At 46.1% G+C, this 26,240-nt stretch overlaps 2 protein-coding genes across 15 annotated transcripts in view; both read left to right on the top strand.

The window, feature by feature from the left end:
- Positions 1 to 8,276, top strand: part of CADPS2 (calcium dependent secretion activator 2) — a 279,319-nt gene extending 271,043 nt beyond the window's left edge. For all 14 annotated transcript variants that reach the window (XM_032442782.1, XM_015852971.2, XM_015852964.2 and 11 more), the window contains 2 exons: positions 3,309 to 3,413; positions 7,279 to 8,276. In XM_032442782.1, coding sequence (XP_032298673.1) covers positions 3,309 to 3,413; positions 7,279 to 7,449 — 276 coding nt within the window. In that variant the 3' untranslated portion in view covers positions 7,450 to 8,276. The remainder of the gene's footprint in view (positions 1 to 3,308; positions 3,414 to 7,278) is intronic.
- A 7,329-nt stretch (positions 8,277 to 15,605) lies between these two features.
- FEZF1 (FEZ family zinc finger 1) lies at positions 15,606 to 18,413 on the top strand. Its single transcript, XM_015852763.2, has 4 exons — positions 15,606 to 16,841; positions 16,964 to 17,098; positions 17,323 to 17,455; positions 17,929 to 18,413. The coding sequence occupies exons 1-4, from the start codon at positions 16,050 to 16,052 to the stop codon at positions 18,216 to 18,218; spliced, it is 1,350 nt and encodes a 449-aa protein (XP_015708249.1). The 5' UTR covers positions 15,606 to 16,049; the 3' UTR covers positions 18,219 to 18,413.
- Positions 18,414 to 26,240: the final 7,827 nt, after the last annotated feature.

Here is a 26,240-nt window from a genome sequence, read left to right as displayed (position 1 = left end):
GCAGCTTGATGGGGAGACGGGCTGCTAATATGATTTACCAGTCTACAGTCATGCACAATAAGTGTGAATAAATACAGGGGTCTCACAGAGTCAACCCTAGCCTTTCCTTTTCTCTTATTTTTTACTTCAAAAGAGGTATCTCAGGAAAATGAAGAGGGTAATGCATGCCCTTACAGGAGCCAGATGAGCTATGAATAAAAAGAGGAGGGGAACGGGGAAGCAAACATATTTTTGTTAAAGTGGTTGGCTGCTGTTATGTGCCGATGTGCAAAAATTATATAACAAACACTGTTTTACTCTTGCAAAGAATACGGTACCAATGCTGTATCATTGGCCCCTGACAGGATTCTCTTGTCCTTCTGAAGCTATGGTATTAGCAAAAAAAAAGCAATAATTTTTTTTCCTAAAACCATTTAGAAGGATTTTTTTTTTCAATTGTTATTACTTAAAAACAGCGCTGTAAGGTCCATTGTCAGATCACCGAGCCTTGTGGGTTTGCAACAGGCTTCCATGGATGCACCCTTGCCTCTCAGACATTTTCAAGGTTGTCAGAATGTGTGCCCTTGGAGTCCACCTCTGAGAGACATCACCAGTGCTGCGTGTTTTAGCAGATTCCATCAGAAGTAACTGTGAGATATTTACCTTCTTCCTTTGGAAGAGCAGCAGATGTATGCTTCTGCAGTTTTGGTCTGCCCGTGTGCACAACACTCAGAGGTGTAAGCCCAGTAGTGAACGGCAATACTGGCCCCAAGTACCTCTCAGTAGAAGAACACAAAGAAATAACACTTCACTGGATTTTTATTTGAAATAAGTCTTCAAAATAAGAATGTATATTTTTCTAACAATTCTTATTTTCTTTTTTTTCTGTGCAGTGTATGTGTTCAGAGGAGCAAAGTACCATAGTATCACTTCACAATCATTGAATTAACCATTTTTACTCTCAGTTTAATATACTAAGAGTAGTCAGGAAAACGTGCTGTGTTATCTAACTCACAAATTTGAGAAGCAAAATTACTCCCCTCCAATTTCTTAGCTTTCTTTTCGGCACAAGGAAGTATATCACAAGTACATATGGAGAGTCTAAATTGAACTGCATCCACCTTAATTAAGTTATCTGTCTGGGCTTTAAAACACGTTTAGCCAGCAAACGGGGCCTGGGTCTGTGCTCAGTGATCGTCAGTGGGGGCAACCGGTGATGGGATTTTCAGCTCTGCCTGGAGTTTGATCGTATGAGCAACTTCCATCTCTTCTGCTTTCCACCACTCGTTTGTTGCAAAACAAAAACATTGTAGCTGTTACTGGATTTGTTATTTTATTTTATTTTATTTTATTTTATTTTATTTTATTTTATTTTATTTTATTTTATAGAAGAATATCATTGCTGAGAAAACTGCACTGCTAAAATCATTCTCTGCATTGATTATTATCAACAACTGTAGAGTCTGAGTGATAATATAATAGTTGGGCTCAGCTTTCTGCAGACAAAGGTGGAATGCTTGGTGTACAAATTTTCATGTTGATTAGATCAATAGAGTTCATGGAGTGAATCAGCTCAACTGGTGTTGTTTTCCAGACATCTGTATGCACACAGCACCTGTCATCTCAGAGCTGCCTCTTCCTAACTACTCTGACACGTTAAAAGTATTTTGCAGGTACATCTGAAGGAAAGCAAAACAAGTATGTGTGTAAAACGTGAAATGATGCAAATTGTATCAGAATGCCAATCAGAGATTAAAAAACAATGTTGTACCTATCAGCCCCATATTTTACTCAGTAAAATATATCACTTTGATGAAATGTGCAGTCTGCTGCTATAAGGTGTGTATGGTGTGTTTGCTCACTTTACAGCCATGAAACAATAAATAAATTGGAGAAAACATAATTTATTTCCATTGGTTTATAATTAAAATGTATTTGAACACTATACTATATAACTATATATACATATATGTATAAATATAACTGTATAACACATATTAAATAGAAATAGAAGTCAGTATTACATGAAAATCTTCTTCCTTATTTCAAACTTACCTTAAAATTGACGGCTGCAATGAAATGAGACTTTTTGTTTCCAGTAAAGAAGTATTTATGTGTACTTGTGTTATTTAAAGCTCTTCCCAGGCAGTTTCCCTTCTGATGAAGGAATTCTAGTTTTATTTTCTGTTACATCCCACACAAGTGATTTGTCCTCCCTGCTTTCCGTATGTACATTATTTTATTCATGAGCATAGAAACGGTTAACAAGATGTGTAAAAGCCAACTTCTGAATTATTTTGCAAGGCATACCTTGTAAAAAGTCTGTGTTGTAAAATGCCAGATTTCTTCTTTTTTGCATATCTATGTTTCTTCTAAAGACACTGCAAATCACATTAGAAAAGGACATAAAGCCTTTTCCCTGTGGGGAATGTGAGTAGAAACAGAGCTACGACACAAAATCTTCTAATCTCTCCCCGCTAAAATGAGAAAAAAAAAATCCCTTCCTTTTTACAGTTTGACTAAATGACGTCTGGTTGGTATTTTACAGGAGGGGGAGGCAAATGGCTGCAACTATGTTTAGTAAAATCTCTTTTAATCCAGTTAATAGGGAAGAATTTCTATAGTAGCTGTTTAGATCTGAGCATTTTTTTGCGGTAACGTAGACACCAGCATCAGAGAGCTCATTCTTGCCACAGCCATTTGTGGAGCTTTGAGTGAAAACATGCCGATGCCTACGATATGAAAAGGAAATAAGGTAGGCTGCATTTATAATCGGTAATTAACATAAGACAAAACCAGAACGTGTTGATTTTGAGAGGAGTGAGGGTTTGTTTTGACCACACATAAATTCAGTTCCCCATATCTCTGAAAGCGTTCCGTAATAAAAAGATGTTAAGGAAATCAGGCAGAGTCATTATTCTGTTTGATGCTGTTTTCTGGTTTGTATCAGAAAATCCAAGTGTAGCAAAATCTCTCTCAGGATGTCACCCTACCTGGTTTGTCCCTTGCTGTTTAGCTCATATAAGCATTTATTTAATGTCCATACTTACTGACAGATAGCTGAGCACATAACACTATTTGGCTGGAAAATATTAGAGCTGAAAAATAAAATATCAGTTGCTAATTCCTGCAAAGAACAGTCTGGGTCAAGTTGTTTGATTTCCTACTGACCTGTGCAATTCTCTTAATGGGAAATTATATGATTGTTGACTTCAAGTGCTGATCTGTGATAATTTCAAAGTGTTTCATTACCTCTCATTACCAAATCTGTTAAATGAATAATTCAGGCTTGTTTGGTATTTGTTTGTTTTTTTAATCCTCTTTTTCAGCAATGGTATAGTGGCTCCATGAAGGTCATAAGCATGTGGTTGGCTGATAGATTAGACCTTCAGCTTCACATCTACCAGCTGAAGACTCTCATCAAGATCGTTAAGGTAAATAAACTGTTTTTGTGTTACATGGAGTGAAGTGAGGACACAGTAGCTAGGATATATGGGTCACCCAAAAAGTTGAAAACTGTGAAATAGAGTCATCAATTTTTGTAGTTTTGCCAATTTTTCCCCCAGAGTTGATAAAAAATTTGAGAAGAAAAACAATTTATTAAAACTTCTAACGTTAATTTTATGTGCGCTAATAATTTACAACCATTCTGGCCTTGGTTTATAGGTTACCGCAGGCTGTACAATAATACTATCCAGAATTCTGAATAAATCATTGCTTGCACTGATTTTTTTTTTTGTTGTTGTTATTTTACCATAATAACCACAAAAGATGGGTTTTTTTTCCATTTTTCCCCACTCTCTGAGAAAGTAACCCTTCTTTTCCTCATGCCCACATGATTACTACGTTCAAATGAAAAACAATATTCAGTACATGAGATGCCGTTTTCTAATCCTTCATGCTCTGGCATCAGTGTCAGTTGAAATACCAGTTTCTCCAGTCCAATCCTGTCATTTACACCATCCAGGGTAAAGTTCTTCCAAGTGAAGTGCAGAAGAGCTTGCAGTGGGCAATTATGGCCTACCTTACCATAAAAGACAGTTCCTTTGTAACTCACTTTTTAAATTATTAATTAATACCCTTAGGAAAGACACAGAAAGCCATTTCAGAATGTTTTCCTTTAAGTTCTGTCGTGTTTAACTCTGAACATTTTTGTTCTGTGTGTGAATGTGCAATAAGAAGCACCTGCTGTCAATAACGACCTCCATTTCTCCAAAGGAATCTCTAGTGAAGTTCTTGAAAAACTGTTAAGTTGGAAGAATTTTGACCTGTAGGCACTTAAAGGATTCACTGGCTTTAAAGGAGGAGGAGGAGGAGGAGGAGATGATGGTGATAAAGAAAAAGGAGAAGAGGAAAAGAGAGTCATAATAATATTATGCCTCCCTGAGCCACCCAAGCTCAGCTTTGCTGTTTCTGACTTCAACCAATATCCCTGGCAATAGGATTTGGCTCTTCGTTTTATTGCATGCCAAAATGGCAAAAGCAGTTTGCTGTTTGTGGCTGAAATTAATGGCTCTTATGAAAGCTATAAAGCTCTTCTCAAGTAGCAGGAAACAAGGATAAAAGTGTTTCAGGATCTAAGCTGTGCCCAGTGAGATGGGCAGATTCAAGCACAGCAGTAAAATATAACCTGAGAGTTTAAAGGAAAATACTCTTTTCAAACTGATCACTAATTGTAAAGCAGAAATGAATGAGCAGCACAGGCAGCTGACCTTGGTTCTGCAGCCTGGCTCACAGGCTAGCTTTGTTCAGAAGAAGCATGTTTCCAGATCACACTGGCTACAGCAGTAGCCTTACTGTGCCTGTATGCATGTTTACTTTGCATGTATGTTCCACACATGTTATTCCATAGCACTATCTGCAGATACAACATGTTGAAGAAAGTGATGTTATTTGTAGACATTGTTCTGGTCGGTGTACTGGCAGGTAGAAAGCCTTGACTGCCTGTGGAAAATGGCAGAACTGGAAGAACTAACTCAGTGCAGAGGCCACTGGCAAACAAGCAGTGTGTGATAAGAAGCTTTCAATGGAGCAGCCTCAATCAGGACAGGCAGCATTCTTCCAAACCAGGGAGTGAATGGAGGCATTTCTCTGTTTGCCTTTGGCAAAACTGGTAGTCTTTATTGTCTTAGCAGCTCTTGAAAATATTTAAAATAAAGCAAAATAAAATAAAATAAAATAAAATAAAATAAAATAAAATAAAATAAAATAAAATAAAATAAAATAAAATAAAATAAAATAAAATNAATAAAATAAAATAAAATAAAATAAAATAAAATAAAATAAAATAAAATAAAATAAAATAAAATAAAATAAAATAAAATAAAATAAAATAAAGAATAGAAAGTCATTCTTAAAGGTCAAGAAACAGTGGATGATTGTTCCATGTTTGGACATAACAAAGGTGGTGGCATGGTTAAGAATGGCCAAAGGAAAACTGCTCATTCTCATTAGATCCCAGATGGAGGGATGCTGCATAAAGGCATCTTTAGGTGTTTGAGACACATGCAGAAGGGCATGACTACAGAAAGGTCAAGAACCAAGAGAAAAGTTGGGGAGAAATGAAAAATTAAACTTGGAAGTGAACATTATTATCCTGCAAAAGTATGTCAAGAGAAGAGCAATGACTGAACCCAAGAGTGCTGGACTGAGAATGGGAGGAATACAATGTAAAACAGAAAGAAATTGTTGTAGGACCTGTTAACAGCATAAAAGGAAATTGAATGTTCGGTGTTATAAAAAGGGACTGCAATGGTGGCACTTGAAAAAGACCAGGCAGAGTACTCACAGAAGTGTGTGAGCAAAACATAAGCTGCATCCATTGACTCTGAAGCTGACCTGGGAAAGTCAAATAAATCTCAGTTTCAGTGATTCAGACAAGGTTTAAATAATCATCATAAATACTGTGGCAGAAAAAAAACTCTCCCAGCTGAATGTTACCCATTTTGAGAGGTGTCTTTTGCAGTTCTTTGAAGTATGGAGTGAAACAAGATCAGCTCTTCTCTCCTTTCTTTTTTTTTCTAGAAGTTGTGCACAATCTCATCCTGCAGAGGAATGGGCCCGATAGCTCTTAATTATTTACCATCTTCTTTTCCCTGTAGTCTCTTCCATACACACTGAGAACTCACAGTGTAAAGAAAATGCTTATCCCTCTTAAACTTTGTAGGGTAACTTGGGAAAGGTTATTACAAACACAATACTGATCTTAGATATAGGTTATAATTTAAGATTTTATTTATTTCTCTACCTTTGGTGCATAAATGTAGAGATAAATGCAAATAAAATTATAGCCTGAAGAAATTCTGACTTTTACATTTAGTATGAGATGACAGAACCACCTGTAGACAGGTTCACATTGCAGTATGCAGTGAGAAAGCTTCTTGGTTGGCTTCTCATTGAATAAATTAGACAAAAGGAAGTTACTAATAGTTCTACATACAGTTATAGAACCGTAGTATAAAATACAGTCTCTTAAAGAAATTAACATCCATGTGTGGCTTGAGGACTCTTTACATCCTTGGAGTGAAACAGAGTCGTCTTGCTTACCCTGAAATGTTTTTTTGCAAAGTTATGCCTGCCAAATGTTACGATCTGAGCCCACTGGCAGTATTTCTACTGCTGTCATTAGCAAAGGCAGCACCATTGCTAGACAAATATGTAGAAAGGATCCATGGGGGCCTGGTGTATGTAGGCAGAAACTGATGCCCAAGCAAGGTTCCTGTTTTCCAAAATAGTGCCCGGGGGACAGGAGATGATGAACAATTTCCAGGAATTTAAAAAAGACAATATCTCTATATTCATGACCATGGGCTTGAGTGCTCAAGCAAAACTATTTAGCATCATGTCTGTGTAAGCTTGTCCAATAGCAGTGTTCTTTGAAAAACATTGATGATTTATTGTAGCTGGAATTATTTTCTGTGGATCCAGAATCACTGTCACTGACTGCTGCGTTTTCAAGTTAAATAAGGCACTTTGAGTCTATCCTTTTCACAGTGTTCAAACTAATACAAAACCTGGTTTAGAGGGAGGTGCCCCTGCCTCTAACAGCAAGGTGGAGCTAGATCATCTTAAAGGTTCCTTCCAACCCAAACCATTTGATGATTCTACAATTTGTTTTTTAGTTAAGCTTATAGAAGCCTCACACGGTGCAGAAGCTGAAACAACACACATCTCCAGCAAATTCTAGATTATAGATCCATAAATGTAGGAGGGATGACATAACTCTGTTGGCATGCGCAAAATGGCCAGTGTACAGTAGAAGGTGGCTTATCCAATTCAGGATGTTTTTTTCTGCCGCAGAAAACCTACCGAGACTTCAGATTGCAAGGTGTGATGGAAGGAACACTGAACAGCAAAACCTATGACACCGTCCACAGCCGTCTGACCGTGGAGGAAGCCACCGTCTCAGTCACAGATGCAGGAGGACTTCAGGGCATTACAATGAAAGACAGTGACGAAGAAGAAGGATGATAGTGTTTCACCCCGTGTTTGGAATTCTGGGGTGGTGGTTTGAGGGTGGGGGTTGTCTTTGGCTTAGGATTTTTTTTTGGTAACTTGTCCTTGTAGTTGCATTTATAGTTCTGCCTTATGATATAGGCACAGAAATGTAATTTGCTGACTTTTTAAAATACAGAAAGTAAGATTATCAGAGGAAAAGTGCCAAGGACTCTTTGAGAACAAAGGTTGTAGCATATTTTAATGTATAGCTTTGCTTAGGGCTGCAAGAACACTGGCATGGAGTTTGAGTTCCACTTGTGATTACATTTCCTCCCCTTTTGTTTGTTACCATTTGTTCTTGTATCTCCATCGAGTATTGATGTCCTGTGCAGAAAACAAAATGTGTGCCTCACTCACAACACAACCATAAGGGAAATCGTTCTCAGAATAAGTCTGCCCTATGTAAAAGAAAAAGGTAAGTAGTGTCTGTTCAGGATGACACTTTGTTTACTTTGTGTGTGTGTGTGTGTGTGTGTGTGTGTGCTTTATTTTACATTATTATGTGGCGTGCATTAAAAATTTTAATCTTGGTTCTTTGTATCTTAAGGTTGGTATGTAAGTGGTAGGACTTCAAGGACAGTCAAACCCATACACACTACTTAGGAGTGCCGTTGTGTCTATTCATTTTGCAAGTTTAAAGATATCTCATCGTGTTGGATGTCAGTAAGCTTGCCATCAATGTTTCTATTTCTGTGAAAAATTTCAGGCAATAAGAACACATTTTGTCGTGACCACTTCTGTATTTATCCAAGTTTGTATAGAATTCTACAATTAAAAGATGTTTTCAATATTTCAAACCATTTGAATTGTCATATGGATTCCTCAAGAGGATGAGCTTTTTTGAAAGATTGTATTTTGTGTGTAGGGTGGTTTACCACGTGGTTTATATAGCAGATTTATTTGGAGTATGAATATCCAGGGACACAATGGCTTTGTAAAGAAGAAAAGCCAACAAAAACCCTTGCTGACAGATGAACAGACAGTGGCTTGCTGTCCATTTTCCTACGCCTTTGGTGTGAGATAGAAAGAATTCAAAGTTTTCTAAACTGAATCTCAGAACTGGTGAAAAATTCGTGTTTGTTTGGTTTTGGATTTGTTTCAAGAGAGACCATGACTAACTCCTAGTTTTGTGTAGACAGCATAAGAGAGAGCACAGAATAGGAGAATTATACCTGAAGGGATGCTGAGCTCTTTAGCGAGCCCTGGAGTTACACTTGAAGAGAGGGTCTTTGCTGATGGACTTACTGAGGGTCTGTGAGGCTTGTGTGAAGTTTTCCTGCAAAAACAGGCTGTAGGACCTTGTGACTGGAAGTGCTGAGGGGTAGTGACCCACCTCTAGCTTCCTTTCTGAGGAGCAAGGTGAGTTTCAAGGAGCAGGACAGTGGGAGGTTACTTACATCTCTTTTCACTCATGTTGCCAGTTTTGCTGAGCTCAGGCCTAGAGAGAGCACAAGAAGCCTTGGCAGCTTTTTTCACCACGCCCAGGCACATATGTTTGTGGGTGTGCTGGCTTCGACTTTGCTAGCATTTCTCCAGGTTTTCCCTGTTCCCACATCCAAGGGGTGTCAGTGCCTGAAAGCTGCCAGCATTTGAAGGGAGAGCCTGCCTGGCTGCAGCCTACAGCAGGGCTTGGAAGAAGCCAGGCCACCCAGCATAGTGCCCAGCTACCAGCACAATGAAGGTCAGAGGGAGCTTACTTTGGCAAAAATTTCCCTGTTCAACCTCCTTTCTCCCACCATTACCTTCCTGAGACCCCATAGAGGTGTCCATTGTGAATAGCCCAGGGCAGACCTCACCATGCTGGTCCCATGGTGGTGGCTGAGGCCTCCAGATTGAGGCAGGGGCATCTACACAAAGCTGTGCTGAGAGCTGAGCCTCCTGCAGGTGGACGGTGATGCAGGGAGGCAATAAATTGTCTGTGAAATGTGCCAAGCACCTGCCCAAAGCCAAAAGCTGTATTTTGCTGGCTAAGGGGCCCACTGGGGTTTCCCACTTCCCTACACTCTCATCCCTAATGGACGGGTTTGAGGGCATTCTCCAGTGGAGACACAAGGAGAGCTTTAAGAATCTGAGATATCATGAGGGAAGGAGGTGGTCCCAAAACTGGACACTGTTCTCAGTAACTCACTAACAGTGCAACAAACTATCTGGAGTGGGAGCTAGAATCATGAGACACGAAGGGCTGGTCTCAGCATGGCCGGGGAGGGGATGTGCTCAGCTCTCCTCCAGCAGAGCCCAGGACTGGAACCCATCTGCCGTCCCTGATAGCCAAAAGCACCGTGGGAAACAGCACTGTAAGTCACTTCCCAGTGAGTCTGTCCTCTGAAAAAAGTCATTACCACACTGAGAAGGTCTTACTAATGCTGACAACTCTCCGACCCTGCTTATATGGGCAGAGAAGAAAATATAACCTGTAAGAGTAGGTTATTGCAGTTTCACCTGTCAAAGAGGACTAACAAGCTGTAAGGGTCCTGACTGATTTCACCTGGACTCTCACCTTCTGCCAAGGACTTCAGCCCAGCTTAGCACAGGGTCCTGCACTGGTGATGCCCTGGATCACAGACCCTGTAGTGCCAGATGCTGGATCTACAGCCCCTGAGCTGAGCCCCAGGTCTGAAGCTGGGGTGGCTTCAGACCTGCCATAGCAAGCCTGCTGGAGGGTTTTACCCCTGCCCAGCCTTCCCTGCTGCCTGCCTAGGGGTGCTGGAACTGGTTGGTGGGGTCCTGCTCCAACAGCCAAGGGCCCCCCCAGCTCCTGGTCCTTCAGGGAGCAGTGACCCTCCCTGTGCTCTGACACCATCTTTAGCAAACAACATATATAAATAACAATATATATAAATATATATATATATGAGTGTTGTGTTTTGCAGTGAGATTGAGTTGCTCCAGTTTTGTGGTGCATGCTGTATATATCAAGCAGACATCCAGCACTTAGCTGTGCAATTTCATTTGCACGCAGTACTTGCTTGATGTGTCTGTTGGTAAGACAGAGGTGAGTCAGGTTGAGAGGAGGGGGGGAACACAAATCAAAAGACGAAGAAATGGAAGATGATGTAACTATGAAGAGGTTGTGAGATGTTTGTGATAGTCAAAAAATTAACTCAGATGTGAAGTATGTGGCAAGTTATTATTAGCAAGGCAGCACAGCACCCATCACAGGAAGGCAGGTACTGAAATGACAGCACCACAAAGGTCATTCTACTTCTTATCAACTCACGTATTTTCTTTGTAACTGGATTTGTGAGCCTGGAACCAACGCCAGGCTTGAGAAGGCCAGTTTCTGTGGCAGCCCCGCATGCAGACAAGGACACAGGGTCCCCCTCTGTGTGGGTTTTTAATGCAGGTTTTAATGCAGGTCCCTTCTCCCCCCGAGGTGTGTGGGCGTCGAGCAGAGCCAAGGGGGCTCCGGGCAGCATCTGCCTGCAGTAAGTGCCGGGTGGGTTTGGGAAGGAGGGGTCTCGTTCGGTTTAGCTCTCTGCATGTTGCTGGCACGGAAAGGGCCGGGAACGGGCAGAGCCCAATGCGGGGCAGCGCACCTCTCCGCTGACTGCCCCAAGGGAAACCGGGCGGGGTCGGGGCCCTTCAGCCAAACGACTGTCGGCAAATGGGAGCACGAGGGCAGCAACGGGTGACCCCGATCCCCGAAGGGAAAGCAGAACTCGTTTGGTGCCGAGCGGCAGAAAAGACGATGGGCCGCGCAGCTCCGCGCTCCTCGGGCTCCGTTGGGCGGCGTGGGACCCTCGTTCTGACGGAGACAAACCCACCCGCGGGCGTTGGCCGTAGGGGCGGTGCTGCTCCCCGAGGCTGTGCCCGTGGTGTCCCCGGGCAGCCCTGCCGTCCAGCAGCGGGGCGTTTCGCTGTGATGTATTTTATTGTTTTCCCCATCATTTTGTAATTGTTCTCACCCTTCTCGTTTGGTTTCTCGCTCTCTCCTGGCTGGGAGCACCGGCGTGGGGTTAGCCCTGCACCGAGCCCCGCTGATGTCGCGCACCGAGAGCAGTGCTGGTAACGCGGCGCAGTGCCACCGCTTCGTTTTGCTCCAGATCAGCTCCTAACATGCCAGGAGAAACAAACACACAAACAAACAAACAAAAAAGAATAAGTTAATTGCTCCCGATCCTGTTCAGGAATCTTAACATTAAACAGCTTCCCCGAGCCAAAGAGCGAGAGGCGTTCATTTAGCAGGAACGGGGCTAAACGCTGCCGGACTGGGAAAGGAACAAGTGCGGAGGTGTCACTCACGGTGGCAGCTGCCGCTGGCCCCTCCCCGCCACTCTCGCCGAGGGTCCTCGGAGCGCCGGCACCGCCGCCCCCCGGACACGGAGCCGGGATGAGAGGGGAGACCGCTGCACTCGGAGCCGCCCGCGGGGATCGCGGGGCCGGGAGCGCTCCGTGGGGTCAGAGCCAACTTCGAGCGGCTGTGGTTGAGGGTTTCCTGCGCCAAAGGGCTCCTTTTGCCACGGTTCGGTCGTCGGTTTAGAGGGGCCTGAGTGAGTCGTACCGTAATGTGACACTTTGTTTTACCTCCACGAACACTCGTCGGGTCGGTGTCAACGGGTTATCTCTTGTGCTTTTATCCTGTTCCTTTTATCGCGGTGGAACTTACCCAGAGGGACGCCAACTCACACTCACTGCACAGCGAGGCTGTGCGGAGACTCACAAAGTACGCACATAAAAAGTAGGCAAAAAGATGTATATATATAAATTATTATTATTCCGATTTTTGAGAAAATACCGGTGGGAAACCACAGCAATCCGGCCCCGACCAACCGGAACCCGCTGCCCTGACCCCCGGAATGCGCCGCGGCGGCGGGTCCCGGTGGGCTGGGGCCGGGATGGGCTCGTTACACCGATGGCACGGCCGCCCGACGGCTGAGCCCGCTCCACGGCTTTCCATTCCCTTGCGTTTCGGTCGCCCTTCGAAACGCAGCACGGGAGCCCTGCGGGCAGGGTCGGCTCCCAGAGACCGCGACCCGTGTTGGTTCCCCGTGGAGGGGACCACGAGCTGAGGGGCTGCTCTCCCCAGAACGTAAGGGCTGTTGGGTGCCTCTGTCCCGGGCCGAGCGGGCTCCCCTTCACAAAGCCGGGCGGCGGGGAGCGCTGTGCAGGGAGAACAGCCCCAGCGTTGGAAACGGACCTCGACGGTAGAATTCTTAATAACAGTCGGGTCCGCCGGCGGAGCATCGTCCGTAACCTCTGCGATCCTCCGAGAGCCGAAATGAGGAGCGACCGCGGGAGGAGCGGCGGCTCCGCGCTACCGCCCGGTAAAACACTTCCAGGCTGAGCTTAATGCGCGCAACAGAAGGTTGGCGAAGTTATTATCCTTTTCAATTCATTTTTTACTTAGAAACGCAATGGAATTACTCATTTTATTAAGGAGGAAGAAATTAAAGATTAGGCTTTGGGAGGTATTTTACCTCCCTCTAATCGCCTCTGGGATCGGATTGGAATAATCCCGACGCAGAGATGAATTCGCCGCTGACTCAGATTTTGAGAGCGCGGAGAGATACGCCGTGATCATAATGCAAGTGAGCAATATCAAGAACATAGCTTAGGAACGAATGAAACACAAAACCGATTACGGGGAAAAAGAGAACAGCAGCTTCCCCGGGCGCAACGCGAAATCAACTCGAGGCCAAACTTTTGCCCTCCGTTGCCGCGGCCCTTTTGGCACTCGGGAGCCCCCGCCCGGTGCCGGGATCGCTGCGAGCCGCCGGGATCCGAGCAGCGGAACGGAACGGAACGGAACGGAACGGCCCCGGGCGGGGATTCAACCCGCACAGCTAAGAGCGGTGAAACCGCCGCCTCGGGAATAGCACAAGAGAGGGACGGGAGGGAGAGGCTCTGGAACGGTCCGAAGAGAGAAGGAAGGCTCGGGACAGGGCTGGAAGCGGGTTTCGGCCCCGATGTGGTGATGTCTGTACAGCAGGCAGCTCCAGCACCAGCGAAACTCCGCTTCTGAGACGGGAGACGGTGTCTTCCGAAAAATAAATAATAATAATAACAATAATTACAAAATTACAAAACCATGACATAATAATAACAAAAACAACAACAACAACAACAATAATAATAATAGTCGAAAACAAAATGTTTTTGGAGCGCTATGCAATAATTCGTTACGAAGAGAAGTTTTTCCTGCGTGCTGCGGAGAGAAAGGGAGGCACATCCGTAAGGAAGCAACGAATAACCGCAGCCGCGCTTCTCGCAGGGTCTCTCTCGCGTTCCGAGGCCGCTGTAATTGCAGTGGCGGGGCCGTAATTGCTGCTTTGGGATATTTACCCCGCTCGAATGACACTACATATTTTACTTTCAGCCACATGTCAAAAAGTCAATCCCAAAAAGACCAGTTAAGAGCAAGCTGTTAACATATTAAGTATATGGGATTTGCAGCCTCTAAAACCCACTCAACAATAATTCCCTCCTTCAGCACCAATCAAGAGGAAATTTGCCTCGATTGAATTAAATGTAAATTGCTCTGAAGGAGGACGTTCTCCTCCGGCAGGCACCGGGCGGACAGCGCTGACCGGCCGCAGACCCCGCTCCCCGCGCGGTGACACCGTGACACCGGACTCGGGTCGGGGCTGCCGCTGAGGGAAGCAGCAGGTAAGGGGCGGTGCGGCCCGATCCCTCTGTCCGTGTGGCCGGTAGGGCCGGAGCGGAGCTGGCCGAGGCGCGGCTCAGAGCTTGCTCCTTCGCTGCCCTGGGCTCATCTTCAGCCTTGAGTGCCCTGAGCTGGTGTCCCCCGGCCGCACCCCGAGGGGATGGGCAGGACGCTGAGGGCGAGGGGAGCGATGCTCTGCGCAGCATTTCTTCCTCCGTGGCCGCGTCTCCCAGCAAGCCCAGAGCCGAGGTGCAGCTCGCAGCCGGGCCGGAGATGCAGTTGTACGACAGTCGCTGCGTGTCCTCGTCCAGCGGCGACTCGGGGCGGCAGCGGCCCGGTCGCGGAGCTCCCGGATCTCGGCACCTTCGGCAGCAGGTTGCCGCCGGGCCCTTGTCCTGAGGGAGGCTGGAACAGAGAGCTCCAGCCGGAGGGTTCGGCTGCCCCTGGGGACTTGGGAGCAGCCCAGTGACAGACGGAACGGGAGCCTGTTCTGTGCCCGAGCTTCGTTTTGGGGGAGTGGAAGGGGTGGGACGGGGGGCGAAGACACAAAGCACCTTCCCCACGGCCGTCCTTGTTCGACCGCCCGCTTCGCTGCCAGCTGAGACTGCGGCCTTGGGGCTGCCGTCCGAAACTGGGCCGCCGAGCAGAGCCCTGCTGAAACACGTGGGGGGCACCCGGCTGGGTGTACGTAGATATATATATAGACAGTGTAATTTATATATATGTGTGTGCGTCTCTCTGTGTGTATCTATGTATAAAAGAGATGTGTGCGTTGTATATTTCTTATACATCTCTATATCTCTATATATTTCTTGTACATCTCTACCAATCCAGAGGTTTTGGTATTTGTGCTGCATGTACATGATTTACGGACTGTTATGGTACATTTCTAAAGGAATTCTCATGCCCACTAGGTACATATTTAATAACACGGGTATGGGGTTTCAGATCTCAGATGCACCCCGTCCTCCCACCTGTCCTTTCTCTTCCAGCCCCAGGCTCCCGTTCACCTTCTCCAGCGCCCACGGTACGCGGCCGGGACCTCCCCGCCGCCCCACTCCGCACTCCCTCCGTCTCCTTCACTGCGCTTCCCAAAGGCTTCGCCGCCTCCTGACCCCGTTCGTGAGAGCAGAGAGCAGCCAGGAGCGGCCCCAGGAGCGGCCCCGTCTCCCTCCCGCTCCCAGCCGCACACACACCCACGCACAAAGAGAGCTCGGGCTGGGAAGTGGCAAGAACCGAGCGCTTCCCCTTGCATCGCTCCTTGGCAGCGCCTCGTGTGACAAACAGCCCGGCGCTTGCCCTCGAATAGGGTTTCACATCCCTATTTAGCACTTGGACAATGATTTTAGATGATGTCACTTAAAGCCAAACAAGAAAATTGATCTCGGATTTGCTTGGCCTCTAAAGCCTGGTTAAGCAGATTGCAAATAATAATAATAATAATAAGGGGAAAAAAAAGCAAAGAAAGGGGGAGGGGGGGGGTGTTAAAGGAGCGAGAGGGAGAGAGAGGGGAGAGGGGAGCGGAGCGAGAGCCGCCTCCTTCCCGGGGCGGGGGAGGCGCGGGCGCCAATGAAAAGTAGCCTCTTGCTGGGGGGGCAAAAACTTTTCCTGTCGACTGTTGGAAGCGAATTGAGCAATTATCTAGTTTACCTTCTCCTCTTGGAAGTTAACGATTGGCGAGATCTCGGCTGCGTTATTGACACAACACTTTCTATTGATAGAAATAAGTAGCGATTGTCCCGAGTCATTGGTGCGCCAAAGTGCGCCGCGATGGGCTGGCGTGAGTCCGCCGGGCTGAGCTGGTTCCGCCGGTGCGGCGGCGGCGGCCGCTCCCTGTGCGTGCGGACCGGTGACGAGAGAAGGGGCAGAGAGTGACAGAGAGGGGGGGGGAGAGAGAGAGAGAGAGAAAAAAAAAAAGAGGCGTCTACCAAAGCGGCTCAAAGCGGGCGAACAAACGAGAGCCACAGCCATGGACAATAGTGGCCATCACACGGCGACCAAAATCCTCGCGGCTCCTCCGGCGAGAGAAAGCCTTTCTGCGAGGAGCACCATGATCGGCACGCCCAAGCCCCTCGCCTTCTCCATCGAGCGCATCATGGCGCGGACGCCAGAGCCCCGCTCCGTGCCCGTCCCGCAGCTCCTGCACGGCTCCGCGGCCAAGGGCGACGCCAAGCACCCGCTGCACCTCGGCTCCTCCATCCCCTGCATGATCCCCTTCGTGCCGGTGGCGTACGACCCCCTGGGCAAAGCGGCGGGCGCGGAGCCCAGGAAGGCGCCCTTGGACTCCTCTTCCTCGCCCTCCTTCAGCTGCGGCGATCTCTTGAACTGTGCCCTGAGCCTGAAAGGAGATTTCCCCCGCGACGCCCTGCCCTTGCAGCAGTACAAACTGGTAAGACCCCGAGTGGTCAATCACTCCTCCTTCCACGCCATGGGAGCCCTGTGCTATTTCAACCGAGGCGACGGCCCTTGTCACCCGGCCTCCGGTGTCAACATCCACCCGGTGGCTTCTTATTTCCTCAGCTCCCCGCTGCAGCCGCAGCCCAAGGCGTACCTGGCGGAGCGGAACAAGCTGGTGCTGCCGCCCGCCGACAAGTTCCCCGCCGGGGTGGCCTTCAAGGACTTGTCGCAGGCACAGCTGCAGCATTACATGAAAGAGAGCGCCCAGATCCTGTCGGAAAAGATTTCCTACAAGAGCGCGGAGTTCGGCCGCGGTTCGCCGAGCAGCAAACCCAAAGTTTTCACGTGCGAAGTTTGCGGAAAGGCAAGTAGAGCCCCGCCGCCTCCCTCCCGTCCCCGCCGCGTGCTCCGCTCTGCGCCGTTCACGACGGCCGTCCCCTCGGTCGCTAACCTCGCTCTTCTCTTTTGTCCGCTTTAACTTTGAAGGTATTCAATGCACACTATAACCTCACTCGCCACATGCCGGTTCACACGGGAGCCAGACCCTTCGTTTGCAAAGTTTGCGGCAAGGGCTTCAGGCAGGCGAGTACGCTGTGCCGCCACAAGATCATCCACACGCAGGTGAGCTCTCCCTCCCCGCAATAGCGGGTTTATCGGCGCCGTGCGGGGCTCCCCTGGGCCGGGGGAGGGGGTTGGAGGGCTCAGCCTGCGGCTTTGGGGTGATTTCGTTTGGTTTTTGCTGTGTGGGCACGGCGGATCTCCCCGGCTGCAAACACCCAAACAAACAGGCAGACGCCCCAAAGCCGTGACCCGAGTTTGTTTATTTCCCCCCCTCCCTTCCCCAGGAGAAGCCCCACAAGTGCAACCAGTGCGGCAAAGCCTTCAATCGAAGCTCGACCCTCAACACGCACACGCGGATCCACGCCGGCTACAAACCCTTTGTCTGTGAATTCTGTGGCAAAGGGTTTCACCAGAAAGGTACCGGCGGGGCCCGGCATCGTTGGCGGTGGGGAGAGGGTGGGAAGAGGATTTCTCTGTTTATTTCCGTTATTGGAGACCGAGGTTCGTTCCGAGGTGCCCCCCGCCCGTCCCCAATGAGCCCCAGGTTTAGGGTTTCGTTTTGTACGGGCGCCGGAGACCGAGTGTCCGGTGCCCCGAGTGCCGGGGCCGGCAGCCGTCGTTGTTCTCACGGCTCTAACGGGAGGGCTCTGGCCGGTTTTGTTTAGTTTCTTTTGCGGTTTATGCCGTTTTGTTTTACTCGATAATTCCCTCCGTGTCTGTGACGGAGATGCCGTGGGAAGGGGGGAAGCGTTTTTGGGAGGGGGGCTGTCGTTTCCTGCTCAAAGCCGGGCTTTGCGGATGGGACAGAGCTGCTCGTCCCCCTCCCTCCACCCCCTCCGCCCCGCAGCGCCCGGCTCTCAGCACATCGCCCCTCTTCTTTCGTTCCTCAGGCAACTACAAAAACCACAAGCTGACCCACAGCGGGGAAAAGCAATTCAAGTGCAATATCTGCAACAAGGCTTTCCACCAGGTGTACAACCTCACTTTCCACATGCACACCCACAACGACAAGAAGCCCTTCACCTGCCCAACCTGCGGCAAAGGTTTCTGCCGGAACTTTGACCTCAAGAAGCACGTCCGCAAGCTTCACGACAGCGCCATGGGGCTGCCCCGACCCCCGGCCGAGCTGGGCGGCCCCGACCCGCCGCCCCCGTTGCTCCAGGGCCCCGCTCAGCCCTGAGCACCCCGCGCCCGCCCCCTGCATGCGCCCGTTAAGCGGTTCCGTGTGTTATTTGCTCTATATGTCGCCTCTAACATTTATATGGGACTAGTTGGTTCGGTTTTTTCCTTTCTAATTATTTTTCAAGACTTTTTATTATTTTTTGGTCGTTGTCGCATCTCAGGTGGAGAGATGGACTGAAAAAAAAAAAAAAAAGAAAAAAAAAAAAAGAAAAAGAAAAGCGCCAAGCCAATTTCTGCTGTATTTATTTGGGATCTGTGTTACCCGGGCTGGGAATGCTGCACCCCTTGACTTATTTCGATGTATGTATGCCATGCGCGGCTCCTGCCCATCCCCGTCGTTGCCCACGGGTTCCTCCTCCTTCCTCCCATAGCCCTCAGTATCGTATCTATATGGACAGAGCGGGTTTGCTGTGTACGGATTGGAATTTCGGTTTGACTCTTGCACGTGAGAAAAGAAAAAAAAAAAAACAACGACAAGAAAAAAAAAAAGACATAAAATAATGATGATTATTGATGCGTTCGTTGACTGTGGTGGAATCAATGTCCGCACACGCGCGGGAAGGGGGGGGGAGCTGCTCCCTGCCAAAACACCGACAAGACCGCTAAAGACTTTAATTAAGAGGGGTAATTAGTTCGGATTGATCAAAGCCGGGTTGTTATGTTATTAGCTGCTCGGTCGACTCTGCCAAGCCGAGCTGTGAAAGCGTGGCCGATGGAGGGAGGGGAGGGAAGGGGGGCAGGCCGGGCAGAGGAGCGGGTCGAACATGGCCGCCGGGCAGCGCTCTGCGGGGTCGCGAAAGGTGCGATTGAGGCCGGGTCCTGCCCCTGCCAGGCTGCACAGCACCCGCTGCCCCCCCGGGTACGGCTGTAGGGACACAGGCGTTAATTAGGGGCGTTAATCAGGACGGGGAATAATGCCGCATCCCGGCCCTGTTCAGGGTACGGGCAGCCGGAGGGTCTGTCCCTCAGGTGCGGGCTGGGAGCACTCCTCTGAGCCTGAGTCTTCTTTCACAGCTCACTGAGGCGGTTCTCTGAGTAACCGATTGCACCTGTGAAAAAGCAAAGCAACAGGTCGCATCGAGATGTCAGACAGATCCTGGCAGCACCACCAGCAGGGCTCAGCCCCTCATAAAGGCGGCCGAGATGACAGTGTTGCTCTCAGAGCAGGGCAAGATGGCGGTGCTGTCCCTGGGGTGGCTGGCGGCACCTCCCTGCTGCAAGTGCACCTTTAGCTCGTAGAGGGGTGGGGGCAGCTGAGCAGCATGGCCCCGTGCTCCGGACCGTGTCCTTGGAGCAGTTCTCTGCTTTTGGCGACCTTGAAAGAATGAGGCCTGGGTAAAACTGGGCACTCCCAGAGCTCCTCTGTGCTGCTCAGCTCTGGCTTTTATGCTGGAGGAAGGGAAGGGATGGAGGTTCTGCAAAGGGTAGGGGGCATGAGGGCTGATGGAGTCCAGTTCTCCCCAGTTATGTGAGAAATTCCTTCCCAAACAGCTGACTTGTGCACTGCTGGTTCCTCTTCCTTTCGTGGTTGCTAAGGTAAACTTCAGCGCTGTGTAATGAGAGGTAAGATTGCCCCAAAGATCCCACTGAAATTACGTGGGTGTGCCATTTGTGTGAATCTCTGTTTGACTGAAATAAATCAGAGCTGAAGTACAACTTAGTTCTCTTATTCCTCAATAAGTGTGCTAGTACGAGACACTGCAACTGTGTCAGCAGGGTGTTAAGTATCTTTATTTCACAGCTTTTTCAAAACTGTTCAAAGCTACCCAAGCACTGCAGGCACGCTGTAACACTCAAAACCGTATCACTGTGAACAGATAAGAATATACACTGTAAATACACTATAAAACTTAATCTTGTAGCCTTTGGCTGAATATGCACTGGCATTCTCAAATTAATGCTCTCCATTAAGCCTGAGCAGCACAGAAGGCTGCGCTCTGCTTACTCTGATGCGTAAGAGTTCTCTGCTCTCTGTTGTTTCCCTTTTGAACTGCTGGGAGGAGGACTCAGGCTTCCTTAGGTGGTGGTGGTGGTGAATTTGTCCCTTTTAAATGACAGCTGCTAGAGATGGAGAATTTCTGACATCGCTTGACTATAGGCCATTTGCAGGTTTATAAACAGCAATCAATATTTTGCTCTCCCTCCTGTAAAAGATCTTCAGTAACTGCATAATCTGGATTCTTCTGTGCCTTCCCAGTAAAAAATGCTATTTTGCTTGAGGAACTTACGCACATTAGTGACCCCATTTTGAAATGGAGTGGAAGTGAGACACTCTAGTGTTACTCCAAGGTGAAGCAGAAAAAGCTGGTGATGGGTATGGGTAAGTGTTTCTCCTTCCTGGATATATATATATATATATATATATTGAGGTAAACACTACAGAAATAGGACATTACAGGGAGATAAGGGTAGCTCGTTTGTTATTTCACTAGACAAAACCATATTTGTGTCAAAGGCTGGGATTAAAACATGTCTCGGAAGGCCTGCTCACCATTACCTTTCATTTCCTGTCTTTTAAGATTAATCTCAGGTTAAGTGAAATTCAGAGCTGGTGTAGTCATCATGAGAGACAAAAAACACAATTTCAAAGCTTAGAGTTGTTAACAGTGATACTTACCAGGTATTTCATACTTCTTGTTCTCTCTCCTTATTATTTTTAATTGTGAATAATTTTTACAGAACAAATGGAGTCACCTGTACCTAGCAGAACGTTTGTATTTCCTGGTGCCTGCTTGCCAGCCAAATACCCATATCCTATATAACAACTGCCAGTGCCTCATAGGTTTTGGGAGAATGAGAGCACTGACTCCTCTTAGTCTGACATAAACAGAGCTGCAGAGCTGAGCATTAGCATCCTGAGGACACTGTAGCCTGTCACTCTATCAATCACAATAACTTCACTTTAATACTGAATAAAAGAGAGATGAGGCTGGTGCCTATGGATTGCTGGAGCTGAGAGCCCTTGTGGAGGAAGAGCTGTTGCCCTCTACTCCCCACCCAGGTTTTCTCAAATTTGACTGAGCAGAGAATTCTTCTGTGCTTGTCAGATGCTACGATTATGTTAATATGTGTCAAAGCTGAAAGTACCCCGTGCCTGAAGAGTGACCAGAATTACCAAAGCAGCTGTGTGTCCATCACTGTAAAAAATAAAATGCATCAACAGCAGGATCTTGCAGAGTCAGGTACAGAGTTCTTTCTGAAGATGAATGTTACCAGCTTCACCTTACTACTGCTGTACTGGCAATCAGCCCCTTCTTCTCCCTGCAAAAAGGGGAGAGGGAGAACTTTGTTTGCTAATTAAAATATATATATATATATATATCCATGCATATTGAAAAGTAAACTAAACGCAAAGCCTTTTAGTAGCTACCCAAAACCATATTTCTGCTCACAAATGGTTAAACAGCATCTCTCGTATCATCCAGCGTACCTCAAATGCACTCAAAATGGATTTGGGATAGTATTTAATCAGAAGACTGTTTTGGTTTTGATTTTGCTATTTTTCACTTTTTTCTCCCCTTCATTACCACAGTGGTGGCAAAAGAGGGTTGAAAGAAAGCATGTGGGTCCACCTGGAGCCAGCTGAAATGGAGGCATGTGGTCACAGTTTAGCTCCAGGACAGCTCAGCTGGGCAGTGTCTGAAAACCAGAGGCAAGAAAGCTGCTGCCACTTAACATGGCAGTGGAGTTTCAGCTTTTAGTAGTGGTGGTTCTAGCTCCATATCCCACCGGGTTTCCTTCTGCTTGCAGCAAGAGCCTCCAGGCTGGATCTGTTGCTGTAGGGTCGCGTGTCACAGTGCAACCCGCACCAAGTACATACTGTGATGAAGGGTGAGCTTTGTCTATTTTCTGTCCTCCTTTACAGCTTTCATAGAAGTTGTTTAATGTCTGCACTGCTCCGTCACTGCTGGGATTGAATCCCTGCATATTTGATTAGGCACAGTGACTGTGGAAAGTGAAAAAAAGCTCTCCTACCTTTCTGCCCTTCAGACGATTAATGTTTCAGCGCCATTATTGTGTGATTACTAAGAAATCTTCTTCAGTTACCGAACAATTAAAACTTAGGTGATCTGTTTCTATGCATTTCTTTATATATACACAAGAAATAATACATCTTAAGTTTTATTTCTGATGGAAAAATGATACTTTGAAAATACAAGTGCAAGCAGCTTATCTGCAGCTGCATGGGTAGAATAAATGTTTCTTTTCAGGGGGGAACATCAGGATTCAGTTGCAGATGGACACAGCATGTGAGAGAAACCTTGATTTAGGGTACTTCAGCTCAGAGGAATTAAGTACAACCAGTGACGAGAAATAAACCTTGACAAAATATTTCTAAAATATGTGTTAACCTCTTGATATTACCACGAAACATCTGAGCAGTTGATAAGTCCATGCAAAAACTTTGTCTAACTCAGCTTAAGGGGAAATAAGTTTAATAATTGTTTGGTGGCCCTGCCAGGCAGGGGGGTTGGAGCTTCGTGATCCTTGAAGTCCCTTCCAACCTGGGTCATTCTGAATGATTCTGTATGTGAAACAGTCTTTAACAAGAGCTTTCTCAGTTGCAATAATGAAAAACCCTTGGCTGATAAAGACTTTCAGATGAATATTTCCTTTTTCTGAACAAACTTTTGTGACAGAAATTATTTTCTGATGAAGTTAAACAAAACCTGAACCACAATATATTCAGAAGGAAAAAACACAGCTTTATATTGTTTCTATTTCTCTGTTCACCAGAAAATGCAAGAGATTATTCTATTTTTTTTTAACCTGCTAGATTAGAAAGAAATAACGTCCTAAAATAAGTTATCAGAAATACTTACAAGGAATGCAGTAATTACTTAATAGTATATATATATATTTCTTTCAAGCTTGCCAGGAAATACATTACTCTGCACATCATAAATAGGGATATGATCTTAAAATCCTTCAGGCTACTTTAACTGAATATTAAAAGCTGGGGCCCAGCGCTTGTTTCTGCCCACTGATGCTTTTGCCTGCAGTGAAACTGGAGAAACGAGAAGCAAATTTTATGTTTTTCAGTGTTTGGGGACATTTGACTCTGATTTGAAGAGAGACAGCAGCACTGACTGGAAAAAATAGGTAAAGACCAAAGCAAATTCATAATTACTTTGGCGGACAACCTGTAATAATTATGATTGCAGATGACGAACTCATAGGACTTTAGATTTGCTAATTGTAAAAACTTTAGATTTGCTAGTTGTAAGAAGCCAAGATACCCTCTCCTATAAACAGTATTTCTGTTTCTGAGGGAGCGTGCTTCTTCTCACAAGTCTTCCGAAATGCAGTGCACTCTTGCAATTTGTGTGACAGTGTTAAACTGTGTAAGGATAATAACTGCAGCAGGGACTGAATCACCTGAAAACGGAACTCATATTTCTTGAAAAAGCAGTCAGAAATTGTTCTAAACCATCCCTGATGCTGAGTGTTGTTGCTCATTACACTGACTTGTAGAGGAAGTTGGAGGGGCCAAAGGGCTACTGTAATTTATGTAGGCAAAGGAGTACATCACTGCTGAGCTATTTTTACTATATTTAACTTATATCTTCCTCTGTACTAATTGCAGAAGGTGCCACTTTATTAGACATTTTTAATGAATCTTTCTTATAGAAATAATTTTAGCAAATCAGCATTTATAACTCTGTAGAGATTTACAGGGAGACTTTGATAAAACATCTGTACAAAAGAAATTGTTGCTTCAAGAGGAATTTGCTTTTGGATGTGGTGCTCAGGGACATGATTTAGTGGAGGGTTGTTAGAGTTAAGGTAGTATGGTTAGGTTGTGGTTGGACTTGATGATCTTTAAGGTCTTTTCTGACCCGAGCAATTTTGTGATTCTACAATTCTATGAAACCATAGACAACCAGCTTAAGAGTATGAAAGAACCTGCTGGGCTGGGCCCAGTGCTATAAAGTCGCATTGTTTTGTTGGTTCTTTTTTTTGTCTTTCCTGCTTTGATTGCTTCTCTTCACATAAATGACAAATAGTCGTAGCACGAGAGAGAAAATTAGAGATTTGCCTTGCATCTTAGGTCTGTGGCACTAAATTGTCCTAATTACAGCTTTCCAGTACTGTTATTTTCTAAGAGATCCATCTGCTTTTATTTGGATTATTTTTTTATTGATTTGGATGCTTTGTATGCTCAAGCAAGCTATTGCCAGATAGAAATCATTTAAACATCGTTAACAGGAATTTCAGATGCATTCACCAGTCCATAACTGTTTGTTATTTTAGATTCTGGGAATTAATTTTTAATTCTGTGCTGTTTATTCAGTTGTTCTTCTGCCCCTCCCCATCTCCCCAGTACTTTTGAAAGGTGTTTTTTTTTTCACCCTAGTGTCCAATGAAGGTATCTCCCCTTTTTTTATTTTTTTTTTTCAAGTCAAGTAGTTGCTGAACATTGCATGGCATAATTCAGTTGTGAGTCATTTATTTTCTCTGTTTTCTTTTGAGCAGTCTTCCATTCAGAACAGTCTTGTTCAAAGCATTGTGAGTCCAGTCAACTTGCCTACCTTTGGTAATGCGTACAGTGAAGCTGGGATATCTTAACAGAGAGCAAATGAACATAAATTTCTATCTCTTCTGTGCAGTCTGTGAAGAGACGTAAGTGTCTGTAATGGCTTGAAAAAGAGACTCAGTTCCTCCTGTGTCACATATGTCTTTCCTTGCAGGTAGTTTGCTTTCTTCTAGTAGTCTCCTAGGAAATCCAGTGTCTGGAGCCATTGTTAATTCTGGGAGAACGGGAGAAAATCCCAGTGAAAGCAGTTAGCATTTGTGTTCTTTGCATCAGATCTTGGTGGTGAAGTAGCTTATCACTACAGCAGGAGGGTGAGGAGCTGTACCTTACTTGGCTGGATAGAGTCATAGCCCCAGCATCTGGATCCTAGGAGAGAGTCTTCACCCCTAGGCTGTGGAGTGAAAGCAATCTTCTTGCCTTCTAGTTGGCTTGCATTGAATGTGACGATATTGATGGGGCTGGCAGAACGGTAAGCAAAAATGACTCCATCTTCTCTCCTAGGTCATGCTTTCAGAGGAGACCAAGCTGAGGTGGATGTGCTGTTTCCAAACAGCCCCGGAGGCAGGTGTGGAATCCCATTCCTGCTGCTTCATGAGTATGTGCTGTAGTTGCTGGTTGTTCTACATTTTGCATACCTGGCTTCAGAGTGTCTTAGCCCATAGAAGAGAGATGGAAAGTGATCTCACTTAACATGACCTGCCTGTTTTCAACTTGCTCCTTGGTTTTGGACACTCCATCTTGTATTGTTTAGACCAAGTGCTTTTATATACTGGGTGAAATTAATTCTAGCATTTGTTACATTTCATTATCAGTCTTAACTCATGTTTGAAAACAGCTACCTTTTAAGACTCCTTAGTGCAAGATGGAAAAACTTTTGGGAGCCTGTGGTTGTGTCTGTATACTGACAAGAAGACTTTACAGAGAAGCTAAATGCCTGGATAGACTGACCCATAAAGGTGTAAGTGCTGCAGGTAGTGCCAAAGCAGTTGCTATTTCTAGTTATTAGCGCTGCTGAGGGATCACAACGGTTGTGGCTTCTGCAGTGAAGAAAAACTAAATTCAAGGGTAGTTCTGATATCTCTTAAAGAAATACTCAGAATTAATTTGAATTCATTGAGTTGTTAAAACTTTGCAACAGTTCAAAATGATCAGGAAGCCTGTCCTTCATTTGCTTTAAAAAACCAAACCAAAACAAAAGCCCTCTTTGTTCAAGATAAATTTATTTTTGATATCCAGAAAATTGTATGTGAAAATAATGTCCTTGGGGAGTGAGTAAGTTTACCTAACCAAGGCCAGCATAAGCAAATTTAGCTACATAAAACTATCCATATTTTCCACATATATTTAAAATGTGGGTTGTGTGAAGTCACACAGAAGGAAATACTTCTTGCTTTATCTCTGAAACATCCGCAACAAATGCAGACAACCTTCTTGACACTTGGTTACCTGTCAACCTCTTCAAATGTTTGAGAGCCATCATCC

The sequence above is a fragment of the Coturnix japonica genome, chromosome 1 (assembly GCF_001577835.2).
Source record: "Coturnix japonica isolate 7356 chromosome 1, Coturnix japonica 2.1, whole genome shotgun sequence".
NCBI lineage: Eukaryota > Metazoa > Chordata > Aves > Galliformes > Phasianidae > Coturnix > Coturnix japonica.
The sequence above is the reverse complement of the archived record's forward strand: the minus strand, read 5'-3'. Positions and strand labels throughout refer to the sequence as shown.

Excerpts from the sequence above, each read along its gene's own strand:
- FEZF1 (XM_015852763.2), top strand. The coding sequence starts at position 16,050 with ATGGACAATAGTGGCCATCACACGGCGACCAAAATCCTCGCGGCTCCT. Across the intron at positions 16,842-16,963 it reads CGTGCGAAGTTTGCGGAAAG|GTATTCAATGCACACTATAA; the intron begins GCAAGTAGAGCC and ends TTAACTTTGAAG. Across the intron at positions 17,456-17,928 it reads CAAAGGGTTTCACCAGAAAG|GCAACTACAAAAACCACAAG; the intron begins GTACCGGCGGGG and ends TTCGTTCCTCAG.